This window comes from Furipterus horrens, unplaced genomic scaffold (assembly GCF_987537825.1).
Source record: "Furipterus horrens unplaced genomic scaffold, mFurHor1.1.pri manual_scaffold_4, whole genome shotgun sequence".
In the NCBI taxonomy this organism is placed as follows: domain Eukaryota; kingdom Metazoa; phylum Chordata; class Mammalia; order Chiroptera; family Furipteridae; genus Furipterus; species Furipterus horrens.
In genome coordinates this window covers 51,475,195-51,489,431 of record NW_028327174.1, presented here as the reverse complement: position 1 = coordinate 51,489,431, position 14,237 = coordinate 51,475,195, and the positions used below count along the sequence as shown (strand labels likewise).

The window sequence follows — 14,237 nt, the reverse complement described above, 5'->3', positions numbered from 1 at the left end:
GATATTAAGACCCTGGTGTCTTAAAGCAACCTTCATGTATGTCACAGCAGCATTTCACCTATAAAATCGCTAAACTGAGCCTAATGGGCCTTGTACTTAACACACACACACACACATCTTTTAACCCATTCTGCCTCCCGTGTCCCTGGGGAGGAGAGTTCTTAATTAAGTACATAGGTCCTTAACACTCGCTATCCTCAAGCCTCACAAGACAGAGTTGAGAGTCTTGGGTACCGAAGATCTAGATGCTATCCCAAACCAATCTGCCACCACCCACCCATCCCCACCTTAGACTGGTCCCCTCAAATACAAGACTCAAGCTTAATTGAGAATTGAACTCTATGGAGAAGAATCTTTCTGAAAGTTTGTGTTGGAAGGGGAGGGTGAGCTCTATACATTCCCTCCTTAGGAAGGACTGCTAACATAGGAAGTGTTTCCAGTTGCTCATTAAGAGACATTATTAGCCTTTGGGATCAAAGCTAGAATTTGAATCTAATTAAACTCATTGCCAACCCCTAAAAAAATGAATTTTCTGAAGAAATTAGTTTTCTTAAAATCTAAACCTTTCATTAACTCTACAGTTCTGACTCACACTGATCCCAAGCTTTTAAATGCTGAATGTTAACATTGAGCATTAACTGTCTTGTTAAGCAAAGGGCCTTTTCTACAACCTAGTCCATCTCATTTCTGGTGCTACCTGAGTTGGACAGAGCTCATGGTTGCTAGAAAAACTAGGCCTCTGATCACAGAAGCAGATAGCTTCAATCCTGCTCAGTCCAGGCCTAGATAAAAGAAATGACTTATTGCAACTCATTATTTTCCAATTTCCTTTCTCACATACTATATACAGGTAGTATTTTCAATGTGAATCCAAAGCTTGTCTGGTTCTCTGAAAAAAAAATTTTTTTTTTGCCTTTTAGGTCCCTTACATTGTGATAATGCTGTATTTAAAGAGAATATTTAAATGTAATATTAAAGAAATATTCAAAAGAATGGTGTGTTACTCTTTATCTTGGTAGGCCACAATCCAGTAACTTGTTAGAAAAAGGATGTTTCTCCAGCATTGTATATAAAACTAATTAGGTCAGTTAGGGATTAATGTTAACAATAGAAAAGTTTTATGGTGGAAAAATAGAGCGTTCTCTTTAAAGCATCAGGAGCTTGACCTGCAGCCCTGACTGGTGCAGCTCAGTGGATTGAGCACTGGCCTGCAGATAGAAAGGTCACTGGTTCATTCCCAGTCAGGGCACATGCCTGGGTTGTGGGCTGGGTCCTCAGCTGGGGGCACATGCAAGGCAATCACACACTGATGTTTCTCTCCCTCTCGTTCTCCCTCCCTTCTCCTATCTCTAAAAATAAAATCTTAAAAAAAACTTACCTTGCACCATATGCCCTTATGCACCACATCGGGTGAGCAGGCCTTGATGCTACCCTGCTGGAGCTTTTCCGTCTGCAGTCCCTATTCTTGGGGCCCACTGTTCAATTTCATTACTTTTTCTATTATGTTTGTGAAATTGTCTATTCAGAGTTACCATTTAAAATCCAGCAAGAGAATCAACTTCAAATCAGTTCTTTCATAACTGCCATCCCATCAGAAACTTCTATTCCCACCAATTATCTCCCCATTAGTTAGGTTATGACAGTCTTCTAAAGGAGCCTTAGCAAAATGATTAGAGTATGCATAAGTAATTTCCAGCAACTGACTTCAGACAGTCTTTACTTGGGTTTAAAAAGTGTTTCATGCATTTACAATAAATTACTACAGTCACTGATGTACATACATAGACAAAAGCTAAACCCAACTTACTATCTTGATGCAGACCTCCCCGGTCTCCTGGGCTGGGCAGTACTTAGTACGGGACAGGTCTGACCCATGGCCCACAGAAGGCAGCCACTGGGTTACAGTGGGATGGCTGCAACACAGTGGAAGTAGCAAAGAGTTTAAGATCCACAGGGGTTGTAGCACAGCCCAGAAATTAAGACAAGGGTGCGAAGGCTGTAAACACTGGGGAAGGGGTCAAGAAGCACTTGTATTTTCTTTTATCTTCCTTCGAGTGTTCCCATAAGTGAATTACTAAAAAATGAAGGAAAAAAGTCAAAGTGATAAAAGGATTTGAAAAGGAAGACATTTGTTACCCCAATGAGGGGGACAAAAAAAATTCCTATTTTTGGTCTTCTCAGGGTTGAGGGGGGCATCAAAGAACACACATGTAAGTGCTTCAGTTTAAGTAGTGCACTGCCCCTCACCAGCCAGAAACCGACTTTAACAGAAACACTGCTCAAAAGAAGATGGCAGTGGCAAGTCCTGGGCCGAGTGAGGATTCCCACCTGGGGCAGAAGCTCACTTCCTAGGATCTGAACTGAACATGTCACAGTAGCAGCCCGGCACATGGCTGCTTCCATTTCCAGCTAATTCCAAGGGAGTTGGGATGACACCTCACGTGGGCCACCCCCAGTAAGAGGGTTTGTTTCGGTTCCAGCTCCCATGTGGGTACCACATTGAAGCTGTGGCGCCTGCTCCTTTGCCTCTCACACAGCCAACACTGCACATAGACTCGGCTGACAAGTGCTGTTTGGTCCCACGCTGCAGTACTGTGACGGCAGGACAATGACTCCGCTCCATGTTCACTCAGCGCCTCGTCCCAGTGTAGTTGATGGAAAGCAGGACCACGCTGTGTAGCAGAAGGGACAGCTCTGCTTCTGCGAACACCATCAATATCAGTGGTTTGGCCAGGAAACAGTTAGCCTTCTAACTGCCCCGGCTCACAGGACTTGAAACAAGAGGCAGGAAGCCCAGTGCAGGAGGTGGGGCGTTTAGGGGCTGTTCTCCAGCTCCCCGGCCTCGCTCCAGTCCCTGCATGCATGCTTTCCTTTCCTTCCACCATGTATTCCTATCTGCTCACCCTCATTTCTTGACTCTCCTGTGACAGCAGCAGAAAATTCAGATAGTAATGGTCCTAAACACCACTGTCACCCTTGGGATTCTTCTGGTGGAAGTTGGTGCTCTGGGGACGTTTCTCAGCTGGAAGGAGATTAGCAGGCCTACCCTGATATTCACAGGCTTAGAAAACATCAAGGCCTAGCCAAAGGTTCCAAACAGGAGACCCACCAGCCTAATACTCACCTTTAGATACTCTTTGTTTAGCCAACTGAGTGGTTTTGTTTTGAATCTGGATACCTTTAAACTATTGCTTCTCAACTAAGACAATTCTGCTCTCCCCTCCCACCCGGACATTTGGCAATGTCTGGAGACATTTTGGGTTGTCAGAACTGGGGCGAGCAGGGTACCGCTGGCACGCAGTGGGTCGAGGCTAGGGATATTGCTGAACATCCTCTATGCCCAGGACAGCCCTCACAGCAGAGCACCAGTGCTGCTGAGATGGAGAAACTGCTTCTGACCAGCATGCGCTCGCGCTCGTGTTCCCACAGCCCCACTACTCATCCCTCATCTCGCGCGGTCTGCTTCATTACCTGCTTAGCCCCTGTAGGCTAATGAGCTTGTGCCTTCCAATTAGACACGTGTTAGAGAAGGGTCTCATGGCACTCAATAATTAACTCCAAAATAATCTTGGGATACAATACAAAAATGACTTGGATTTTGGTTATGCCAGAGAGATTTGTCTTACCTTTCAGGTTGCAGGAAACCTGCAGCCATTCTGCCAGCCAAGTTCGACACCTCTCTTCTGCAATAAGGGTAGAATTCAAGCCACGAAGATAACAAGCCTGTAACACTCAAAATAGAAATGGTCCTTAATAACTACAGAGCGAGTATGCCAAGGAAGTGTAAACCCACAAATAGCCCCAAATCTCCTCTAAATAAGTTACAACCTCATCCCAAGAAACCTTTCTCCATGGCAGTTTGAACTGAGATGACAAGCAAAGATGCCTAAATAAGCTAAAACAGTAGATCTAAAGTATAACGGCCTTGATTCTGGAAGGACTAGAAGAAAAGAAACCAAAATTACTGTGGGCAATTCCTTCCCAGTACTTAAGTTCGCTGAGGAAAATAAAAGATCTAGAAACGAGGTGAGAAAATAAAGAGCTTGAATTTTGCTCTAACAAGCAAGACAGCAAGCTCTCTCTAAGCTCCCAGTCCTGTGAACTCAAAAGTCCACCACGGATTGAGTGTTGATACCGCAATCGAGCTCTTACCGACTTCACTTCCTGAGCAGTCAGCTGGCTGATCCCCAGCTTTGCCAAAGCCTTGTCCAGGTGGTGAATCACAGTGGTATGAGTCTTTAAACGGTGTCTCAACAAGAGAGAAGGCAGGTAAGGTGTGAGAAGCATGGCTCGACTCAAGGCTTTCTGTGACACAACAGTACAGGAGAAAGTCAACATAGCATTACTGCAAGCAAAGGCCTGAAGCGAGGGTAAGCTGTGGCAAGAGGAAGCCTCAGAGTACTCACCATTTGAGAAGTATGGAGTTCGTTCATGCCCAGTGGAGGCTTAGAGAAACACTCCCTCAAAGCCACGATATCATGTATTGCTGGATGGGTACCACGCTGTATCTAGGGAGAGATTGGGAGAGGTAAGAGACAGGTAAATGTTGCAAAGTGAACCTAACAAGATTCCTAGTTTGGAACAGGGATTAATTGGAGGAATACCTTGGTGCACAGCTCTGTCAAATGCCACCGGAGTCCTGCATCCGAAATGAGAGGGATAATTTTTTCTAAATAACAAAGGATTTCTGGGTGGGACTGCTTCCGTATAGCATGATAGACATCTAAGAAATCAATTTGTTGCTTTGGGGTCCAGAAATGTTTGATCAGTAGTTGCCTAGGAAACAGATACCTGAAAGAAAAAGGAATCACAAAGTCAGGTGCTGAAACTGGCACCTTGCAAAGTGAGTGAACAAAGCATCTGGCAGACAGGAATACTAGGACAAATACTTGTGACCTCCAAGGCAGGGTTACAAAAGGCCATGCAGACCCTCACTCGCTGGCACATCCACTCTGCGGGCCCTGAGTGGCCACAGGAGAAGCTGCATTGCCCCGAGGCCACCGCCTTAAAGAGGCCATCAACAGGCACTGTGGTTGACAGTCCCAGTTCTCTAGCCATCCCTGCTAAGGCACTGGACCTGAGTGACCTCAAACCCCCCAGACTAGTCCATTCACCAGCTACCTATCACTGAGGGACCTCTGTCAACACCACATGGAAGAGCAGTGCCCGTCACCCACCTGACCAAATTCCTGATCCAGCAAATCATTAAAATGGTGCTTGTTTTAAGCCATTAAGCTTTGGAGTTGTTTCTTACACAGCAACAGATAACTAGAACAATATGCAAGGTCATAGTTTAAAAGTGTCATCTTTGGATATAAAGTAAGGTAATGAAGATTTATGTTTTCAAAATATGAAATGTATCTCTCCTGAAGAAAAAAAATTGTCCCAAATTACTATGCTTCTCAGGGAGTGGATTACTGCCTCTAGGGATAATGAAAAAAGTCATTATCGTATTTCACGTCACATAGGGACAGCTAAGAAACAGGGAGAGTCTAGAACACCTACACTTACAGCTGTCTCAGGAATCCTGGTGCTACTGAGTGGCTTTTATGAACCTTGGGCTAAAGAAAAGATTGGAGCAGGAAGTTTGATAACTTCTGCCTAACTTCTGGAATGGAAAGTTCTTAAAATAATTTGTAATTTTAAAAATCCATATATCTTCAATACACTGGGGAGACAGAAGTCTGTACTCACATTAGCAAGAAGACCAGGTAGTTGGCAAAGGGTGGAATGGAAATAATACCTAGGAAAAGACACTTGGTGACGTCTTGACGGAACTAAGTGAAAATAAACACAGATGCAATTTTAACCCACATTCTTAACACAATGGACAACTCTCCACCCCACTGTGCAGTAAACTTCTACTACAGCCCAGCAAAGGATCAAGGTTATTTCTATCTACCTGCAGTTGGTAAGTTACTTGAGGGCAGAAGCCCTGATTTATTTACTTTTGTATCCCAGATATTCTTAGTATGGGGCCTGACATCATACCAAATCCCTCAGTGAATTCTTCCTGATCTGCAGAACAGAGCCCAGATTCTTACTCTCAGCTTCCAAACTACTAATCAAGTCACCACCAAATATTACTTTCCTGCTGCCTTTTGGATCCTTGTAGATTTTTGGATATTCAAAAGCAAACTGGATTTTAGTGTCTACAACTTTTATTCAGGAAGTGTGGTTGAAATTCTGTGGAGCTCTGTTGTGGAGGGCTACGACTCTGAAAGAATCCCACTTTGACAAATAATCTGATGCCCTCATTTAGTTGAATACTTGAATCTTGTGGCAAAGGGCAAAAGCTTGATCAGTGGTTAACAAAATAGAAAAGAAAAAAACTTGAGATCTTGGTTAACTTTAATTACCTCACCATAAACTTCTGGGTACCTGCCCCTGGCCCATACCTGTCTCAAGTGTTCCATCTCCCGGTATGACAGTTGATGAAACTTTATATTGTGCTTCCACATATTTGTCTTTATTCTTCTAGCCTTTTTGGCATCAGTCCAAATCATTTGCAATCCTGTCTCATTAAAGCAGAAGACATAGTGTGACGTCACTCTAGTATGAATCTTACCACAGCTTCCTAGTCCAAGTCCACCCACAGTCCACACATTTCTCCCTCCCCAATACCACTCAACATTAAAACTTCCATCTAGGTCACTTGAAACTCTTGTGAGGTCACCCCACATCTCTTTTCTCATTCTTTTTCCCCCACAGCACATCACTTATCTTCTAGACTATGGAATATATTCTCTTTCCTGATCCATGACTCATTCTCTTTTGAATATAAAAATTCAAAGCTCCCTAACTTCAGGAAGTCCTGTCCAATCAACCCTATGTATTCCCCAAACAGATATTAACTTACCTCCTTTGTAGAACATTTTTATAATTACTGTAATTCAACATATTTCTATGGTTGCATTTTTCTCTTCATTCTAGAATTTTTACATTCATCTAGAACATTAGTTTTTTAAAATGCTTTCCTATTTATGAATGAAATAATATAATGTCTAGGTTGGCTTCAAAATAATACAGAAGAAAGCATGTGTATAAATGAAGTAAGATGGGAGGCAGTGAATTAATTGCTGAAGTGAGGCTGAGTACACACAAGTTCATTATATTAAAAACAAAACCACCAAAATGCTATCAGATCCTTTTCTATTTGATCCTAGTTATAAACTGGGAGCTGACAAAGCAGCCATTCTTATCTCTGCTTTCCAAATAAGTATAAGCAATTTGCAAGTCCATAAAGCTAGTAATAATTATGATAATATTTAGAACTGACAACGTGGTAGTTTATTGCAATTGGTATTATGATAAAAGTATAGAGTATAATAATAGTTATAGCTATATTTATTGAGCATTTACTACATCAGGCCTTAAATACTTTACATGTATTAATTTAATCTTCACTACCATAAGGTCAACAGGTAGATTTCATTATTATCCCCAGTTTACAGATAAGAAAACCAAAGGACAAAGAGGTTAATTAGTCCAATCACACAGCCAGTGACAAGCCGGGATTTGAATCCAAGGACTCTGGCTCCAGAGTAGACACTCAACACTATGCCATTTCCTAGTAACTAGCAGAGCTCTGATTTGAACCAAAACATTCAGAAACCAAGTACTGCAGCACCATTTCCATAATATGCTACCTAGGATAGATTTATGACAAGCATTAAACCACATTTTCTTATGGGCCAAGTTAACTGATAAATCACAGGGCAAGTCTATGCAGTCATAGATACTTGCCCTTGTACATGACAAAGAATTTCCAGTAAAGTTTAGTGTGTGGCTAAGAAAAGTGCAGCCACGGCTGGTGTGGCTCAGTGGATTGAGCACTGGCCTGCAAATGGAAAGGACATTGGTTTGATTTCCAGTCAGGGCACATGCCTGCGTTGCAGACCAAATTCCTGGTCAGGGGCATGTGAGAGGCAATGATGGATGTATCACTTGTACATTGATGTTTCTCTCCCTCCCTTCCCCTCACTCTAAAAGTAAATAAAATCTTTAAAAAAAATTTTTTAAGTGCGAAAATACCTATACTCCCTCTAGATATTGTTAGAAGTTGTTTTTCGTAATACCTACTTTTAAAAATATTTTGATTGATTTGAGAGCAAGAGGAAGTGAGAGAAACATGGAATTGTTGTTCCACTTATTTATGCATTCTTGGTTGATTCTTGTATGTGCCCTGACCAGGATTTGAACCTGCAACCTTGGCATATGGGGATGATTCTCTAACCAACAAAGCTACCGCGCCAGGGCTACTCTCAAAATACCTCTCTAGAAACACCCTCAAGAAGTGCTAACTTCTAAGATTTAGATTAATACTCAAGCATTTATGAAACACAAGACAACCCAGCTCACTCTCCCATAACAAAACCTGCAAATTATCTTACTTACTAGATAGGATACTTACTTCCTTACTTCCTAGAGCTAATTCTAGTGATTCCTATTTCCATTTTGGTTTTACCTTTCATGAAGGTTGTGTACAGGACATAGAAGCGGGGAAAATGACGATCCAAAAAACGATGGTATTTCCCACTGATCACTTTTGTCTTAGTCACCACATAAGAGACTAAGCTCTTCACATCTGCCTTTGGAGAAAGGTGAAGCTTTGAAGACCTACAAGGAGGATCAAACAGACTATCTGGGAATCAGTCCAAGAAGCCCCGGCACACCTGGCGCCACTAATGTAAAAACACAGGACTCAAGGTATGCTAAGACCTGAAACGTCCGGAATGCAAGGCAGATCTTGGGATCAACAGGAGATAAGCAATAGGACTGAGAAAAACAAATGAGGCAGATAAGAGAATGGGCAGGAAGGGATGTCGGGAGTGGCAAGGCCCGAGGCCAGAGTAGCAGGATCAAGCCAGAGGAGTGGGATCGAGGTAAACAGCTGTAAACCCCGAATCGGAAACGGGAGGCTGAAAAATGAACTCACGACGCGCTGGGAACTCTTTATGGGGCACTAAGCGTTGAGAGCGTCAAGAAGCCAGGTCACTAGCGGGGATCGGGGTGAGATTTCTGAACAGACGAATAAAATTCCCGAGGCCAGAGACTGGAAGGCTGACAACTAAAGAGACAGCATGCAAGCAAGGATGAGACACTGGAAGGGCCTGTACATCAAAAATGCTTTTCCTTCTCCAGGTCCCTCACCGAGGGGCCCCCCAGGCCAGTCCAAAGCGAACAAGTTGCAGCCTCCGGGTGACATAAGGCGCGGGAGTGACCACCGAACCCCAAAGAGCAGTTCGAGCCCCGTACACCCTGGACAGCGCCATCTTCTCAGCGAGGGAGGAGGAAAAGAGGTCTTCCTCAGGTCAGAGTTCACAGTACATCGCGTTCGTTTGACCACGCATGCGTCTTTCCAGGGCGCAGATTGGTCACCGAAGACCGCTTGCCTCGCGCTGATGCGGCTCCAACGAAAGCTGAGGACTGAGTGCGGAAGGAAGGCTAGGATTGGACGCAGCCAGTGCTTCCTAGTTTAAGGCGCCGGAAGCGGCTATCCCAAAGGGAGCGAGTGCTCGTGCCAATGGCAGGGTTTGTGGTCTTGAGGGCGTCCTCTCTTTGAGGGCCTAGTGCCCCCTCTCGATTCGCTAGCGCCGTCCTTGCGCTCTGTCCGCACCCCCGGCTTTGGGACCTTAACGTGGTAGGTGCCAGGTGTCAATTTGGCAGTGCCTGGGGCCAGGGCGCCTCCAGGGGCTGGGAGGACCCGCGCGGCACTCTAGCGGTGGCGGCTTGACTCGGCCGGGGATTGTCCAGTGCCAGTTATGTTCTGATGGCAAAGATCGGAAGACTGGGAGCTGCCCTTGTGCAAACTAAATCTACTTTTTCCTTTTGTCGGGTTTCCCAGATTAGGTTTGTGAGGAAAATGTCTTTCCTTAAGCACCTCCTGTCTCAATTGACACTTTTCTGAGAGGCTTTCTCTCACCAAAACACATTTTTTCCTATGACCCTGTATATGTTTTTTATAGCAGTTAGCACTTAACATTCTTTATACATTTGTTCCCTTGTTTGGCAGGCTCCCTGAACTAGATTGAGGGCGAGCATCTTGTCTTGTTCACTGCTATACCCTACCCTAACACTAGGTGCCAGGCTTGGCACGTAGTCATCGGCAGCCGTCCGTCTGGAGAGACGATGGTGTAGCTTCTTGAGAGTCTATCTGCACCGCCGAGAATGGCTGTGCAGTCCGACTCGGGAGTGACAATCCCTGCCGCACTTGTTACAGGTGAAGGCAGATGGCTGTTGTTGCTGCTGTTGACGCTGCTTCCGCCTCGATCTTTTCTGGACCGCCTCCTCGTTGCGCGCAGCCTCTGCGCGTGACGTGCCTTGCCTGACCGCGAGCCTCCAGGCTAGGCGGTCGTCTGCTTGAACTTCCCATGTGTTGAGATTGATGGAGCATTGTGTCATGTCCTTTTTGCAGATGTCTTTGAACCGCAGTTTTGGGCGCCCTGTCATCCTCTGGCCTTCTGCTAGCTCCCGGTAGAGGAGGTCTTTGGGAATACGGCCTGCATCCATTCTTTTGACATGGCCGAGCCACCTGAGGCGTCTCTCACTAAGAACTGCATGCAAACTGTTCATGTTGGCTCGCTTCAGCACCTCGGTGTTGGGGACCTTATCCTGCCAGGCGACATGCAGGACGCGTCGCAGGCACCTCATGTGGAAGCTGTTGAGTTTCCTTTGGTGCCTTGCGTAGGTGGTCCACGTCTCGCTGCCATAGAGGAGAGTGCTGAGTACGCAGGCTTGGTAGATGTGCAGTCTGGTTTTCTCAGTGAGGCTGGAATTGTTCCACACTCGCTGAGTGGCGAGTGTGGCACGTAGTAGGTGCTTATAAATAAATTAGTAATACACTGGGAAGGATTCCCAGAAGCAGCACTTGGCTGCCTCCAAAAGTTAGGTCTTCTTGAGTACATATGAGTACAGGATGGGGCAAAAGCAGGGTTACAGTTGTTTGTATGGAAAACAAATAATACTACTACAATATTAAACCATATTTCACATACAACTGTAAACATACTTTTGTCTCACCTGTATTTACTCTCCATGAGGGGTCCATTCGGAAGCAGAGGCTGGAGTCTGGCGCCTAGACCATTTGGCCAACCTGACAAGCATCCATTTGGAATCAGGAGGTCTTTGTTCAAATCTTAGCATTGCCACTTTCTCTAATGTATGTGTGACCTTGGACGTGTTACTCTAGCTCTGAGCTTGTTTCCTTTATAATAGTACCTATCTTATAAGAGTTCTGTGAAGACCGAAGAAGAAAATGGTTGTGAAAGCTCGCACAGCTGTATGAGGCTTTATGGGTCAAAGAGCTTTATATTAGTGTAGGCTGTTTATGATTGTACTGGTCATGCAAGCAGGGGGAAAGTTCTGTAAGTGGGTGGCTGTCTACAAGGGTTAGATAGGGATGGGTGGGATACAAAGTTGACTAAAAAATGATCTCTGTCTTCAAGCAATTTCCAAGTCCTCTCAACTGCTATATATCTCTCAAGAATGGTCAGTTCTAAAATTCTAGAATAATCCTGGAAAGACGGGGAGCAAGATCAGAGTTTTGTGAAGCAAATGGGATGACGGGGTAGAGGAATGGCAATTCATACCGTGAAACAATATAGCAAGAATGCAGGAATTCATTCATTTCTTCCTCAAATATTGTTTCGTGCCCCTCACCCCAGTATACAAACACTAAGTCTTGTTGGTTCTATCTTCCGTTTTCTTCAGTCATCCAGTTTTCTTCTCTCTTCTGTGCCACGGATCTAGATTACTGGAGTAGCTTCCTTACTGCTTTCCTGTCATCTATTTTGGCTCTTCTCCAACCAGTTCTCCATGCTGTAGCCAGAGAAAGCTCTTAAAATTGCAAGTCTAAGCTTGTCATTCATAAAATCTTTCAAGTTTCCTCTGACTCTGAGAATAAAGTTCATACTCCTTAACCTGGCCTACCGTCTCAGCCTCATCTCATATCTCATGATATCTCTTTCCCATTAGCTTTCTATGCTAAGAAATATTGGCCTTTCAGTTTTACCAAAGGCCAAGCAACTTTGTACCCCTGGCTTTTGCACATGTTGCTCTTTGTTTGTAGTTTCTTTCTACTTCCCGTCCTTCTAGCTTGTCTTTCACGTTCCAACTGAAATGCTAGTAATAATAGCTAACATTTATTGAGCAGATACTATGTGCCATCATCATTCTTAGTGCTTTACATGTGTTAAGTAGTTTAATCCTCACTTTGTGAGGTAGATACTAATGTTAGCACCACTTTATAAGTGATGAAAGTGAGGTTTTAAGTAACCTACTCAAGATCTGGCCCTGCCTGGTGTGACTCAGTGGCTTAAGCTCTGGCATTCGGACTGAAAGGTTGCTGGTTCTATTCCTGGTCAGCTGGGGCACATGCCTGGGTTGTGGGCCAGGTCCCCCATTCAGGTGCGTAGGAGAGGCAACCAATCAATGTATCTTGCACATTGATGTTTCTCTCCCTCTCTTTCTCCCTTCTTTCCCCTCTCTCTAAAAATAAGTAAATAAAATCTTATATATATATCTGAGTCAGCTATTGGCCCCAGAGAGACTAGGTACATGAGTTACTGCTACTTGTATATAAACAGCACTATTACAGGAAACTCTTAAGCCCACAGAGTTAGGTTTCCCAGTTATACTCATCTTGTAGCTAGCTGTACTTATCTTTCACAATACTTAAAATGATCTTAATTAACAGTGGCATTATACATTTAATGAGTGTGTTCCCCATTTGATTCTAAGCTCACTGTATATCTGGTCCCTAGCACAATCTCTAGCATTTAATTATTTATTAATTGACTAAATATCTTAAATACCTAAGTGTAAGGTAATACTTTTCCTCTCAAAATAATTTCTTAGAAAGGAAGTTGCTGAGGAGGATCCAGTCAAGATGGTGGCATAGGCAGACATGGGTCACCTCCTGGCACAGCCACATCAAAATTATAATGAAAATACAGAACAACCATCAGCCAGAACGGTCAGAAATCAAGTTGAATGGAAATCTGACAACTACAGAATTAAAGAAACCACATCCATCCAAACTAGTAGGAGGGGTGCAGATATGAAATGGGCTGGTCTCCCACCCACATGTGGTGGATAAAAATTCAGGAGGGCTATCTCAGGAGCAAGGACTCCCAATCCCCACACCGGGGATTCTATCACCAGGAAGATAAGTCCCCACAACTTTTAGCTGCAAAAACCAGTGGGGATTCAGTCAGTGGAAGAAACTGCTGGATCCCCAAGGAATTAATCTTAATCCACACATGAACTCACCTACTCAGACTCACACAATTGGAGGTCCAGCAGCTGGGTATCAGCTTGGGGGACACCGGTGATATGCATGGGGAAACTGGAGTGTCTGGCATCAGGGCAAGCAGAGGCCATTCTCTTTTCTGAGGCCTACCCCCACAGAGCTAGCAGGTTGGTCCCATATCTGGGACTCCATCAAACTGGCTAACACTGTTTGGAGATTCCCAGAGACTCCATCCCACCCAGCTTACAGGTCCACCCAGCTGTTCTTCTATATGAATGGGTGTTCTTGGCTCATGCTTCCTAACTTCCTAAATCCTATCAAACAAGCAATACCTGGCCTCGGTGAGCCCCAGGGCTGGCACTGGCAGCAGTGAGCTTAGATTCATAGCTTGCCCTTGCCTGGGAATCTGCAAACCCAGCACAAGTAGCAGACATGTCAGATTGCTTTATAGTTCAGGCAGGGTAACCCAGGTGAAACACAGGTGGGGGCTGACCTTGGTCTGCACTACCTGGGAAACTCCAGGGCCAGGGCACCCAGTGGACAGCTACAGAGCACATTGGAGCACCACCACCCTGCCCCTACACAAATGATTCTCCACAGAGGGTGGAGGTTGGTGGTCAGTGGTCACAGCCAATCCTTGCAGCTGACTGGCTTAAGTAAATCCCTCCAATTGATCTGCCAACAGCAACCAAGGCTGAACTACAAGAGGAGGGTGTACTCAGACCACACAAAGGGCACACCTGGAGTACTCAGCTTGGATGATAGGGGAAGCTGTGCCACTGGACCCTACAGGAAACCTACTACATTAGGCCATACTACCAAGATACAGAGTCAAAGCAGCTCTACCCAGTAAACAGAAACAAACACAGGGAGGCTGCCAAATTGAGGAGGCAAAGAAATATGGTCCAAAGGAAAGAACAGAACAAAACCCCAGCAAAAGAACTAAACGAAACAGAGATAGCCGAACTATCAGATGCAGAGTTCA

The 14,237-nt window shown here is 44.6% G+C and overlaps 1 protein-coding gene across 6 annotated transcripts; it reads right to left on the bottom strand.

The window, feature by feature from the left end:
* Positions 1-1,686: 1,686 nt before the first annotated feature.
* Positions 1,687-9,313, bottom strand: LETMD1 (LETM1 domain containing 1). 6 transcript variants are annotated; one of them, XM_090273169.1, is made up of 9 exons: positions 9,154-9,313; positions 8,468-8,619; positions 6,399-6,514; positions 5,695-5,777; positions 4,605-4,791; positions 4,407-4,508; positions 4,153-4,305; positions 3,627-3,683; positions 1,687-2,672 (listed from the first exon to the last, which is right to left on the bottom strand). In XM_090273169.1, exons 1-8 carry the CDS (start codon positions 9,273-9,275, stop codon positions 3,630-3,632), a joined length of 969 nt encoding a protein of 322 aa, XP_090129295.1. In that variant the 5' UTR covers positions 9,276-9,313; the 3' UTR covers positions 1,687-2,672; positions 3,627-3,629. The 6 variants fall into 6 exon arrangements, with proteins under 6 accessions (XP_090129295.1, XP_090129291.1, XP_090129292.1 ...); XM_090273165.1 differs by having other exon boundaries at positions 1,687-2,700; positions 3,627-3,723; positions 9,154-9,312; XM_090273166.1 differs by having other exon boundaries at positions 3,627-3,723; positions 9,154-9,312.
* Between the last annotated feature and the right edge of the window lie 4,924 nt (positions 9,314-14,237).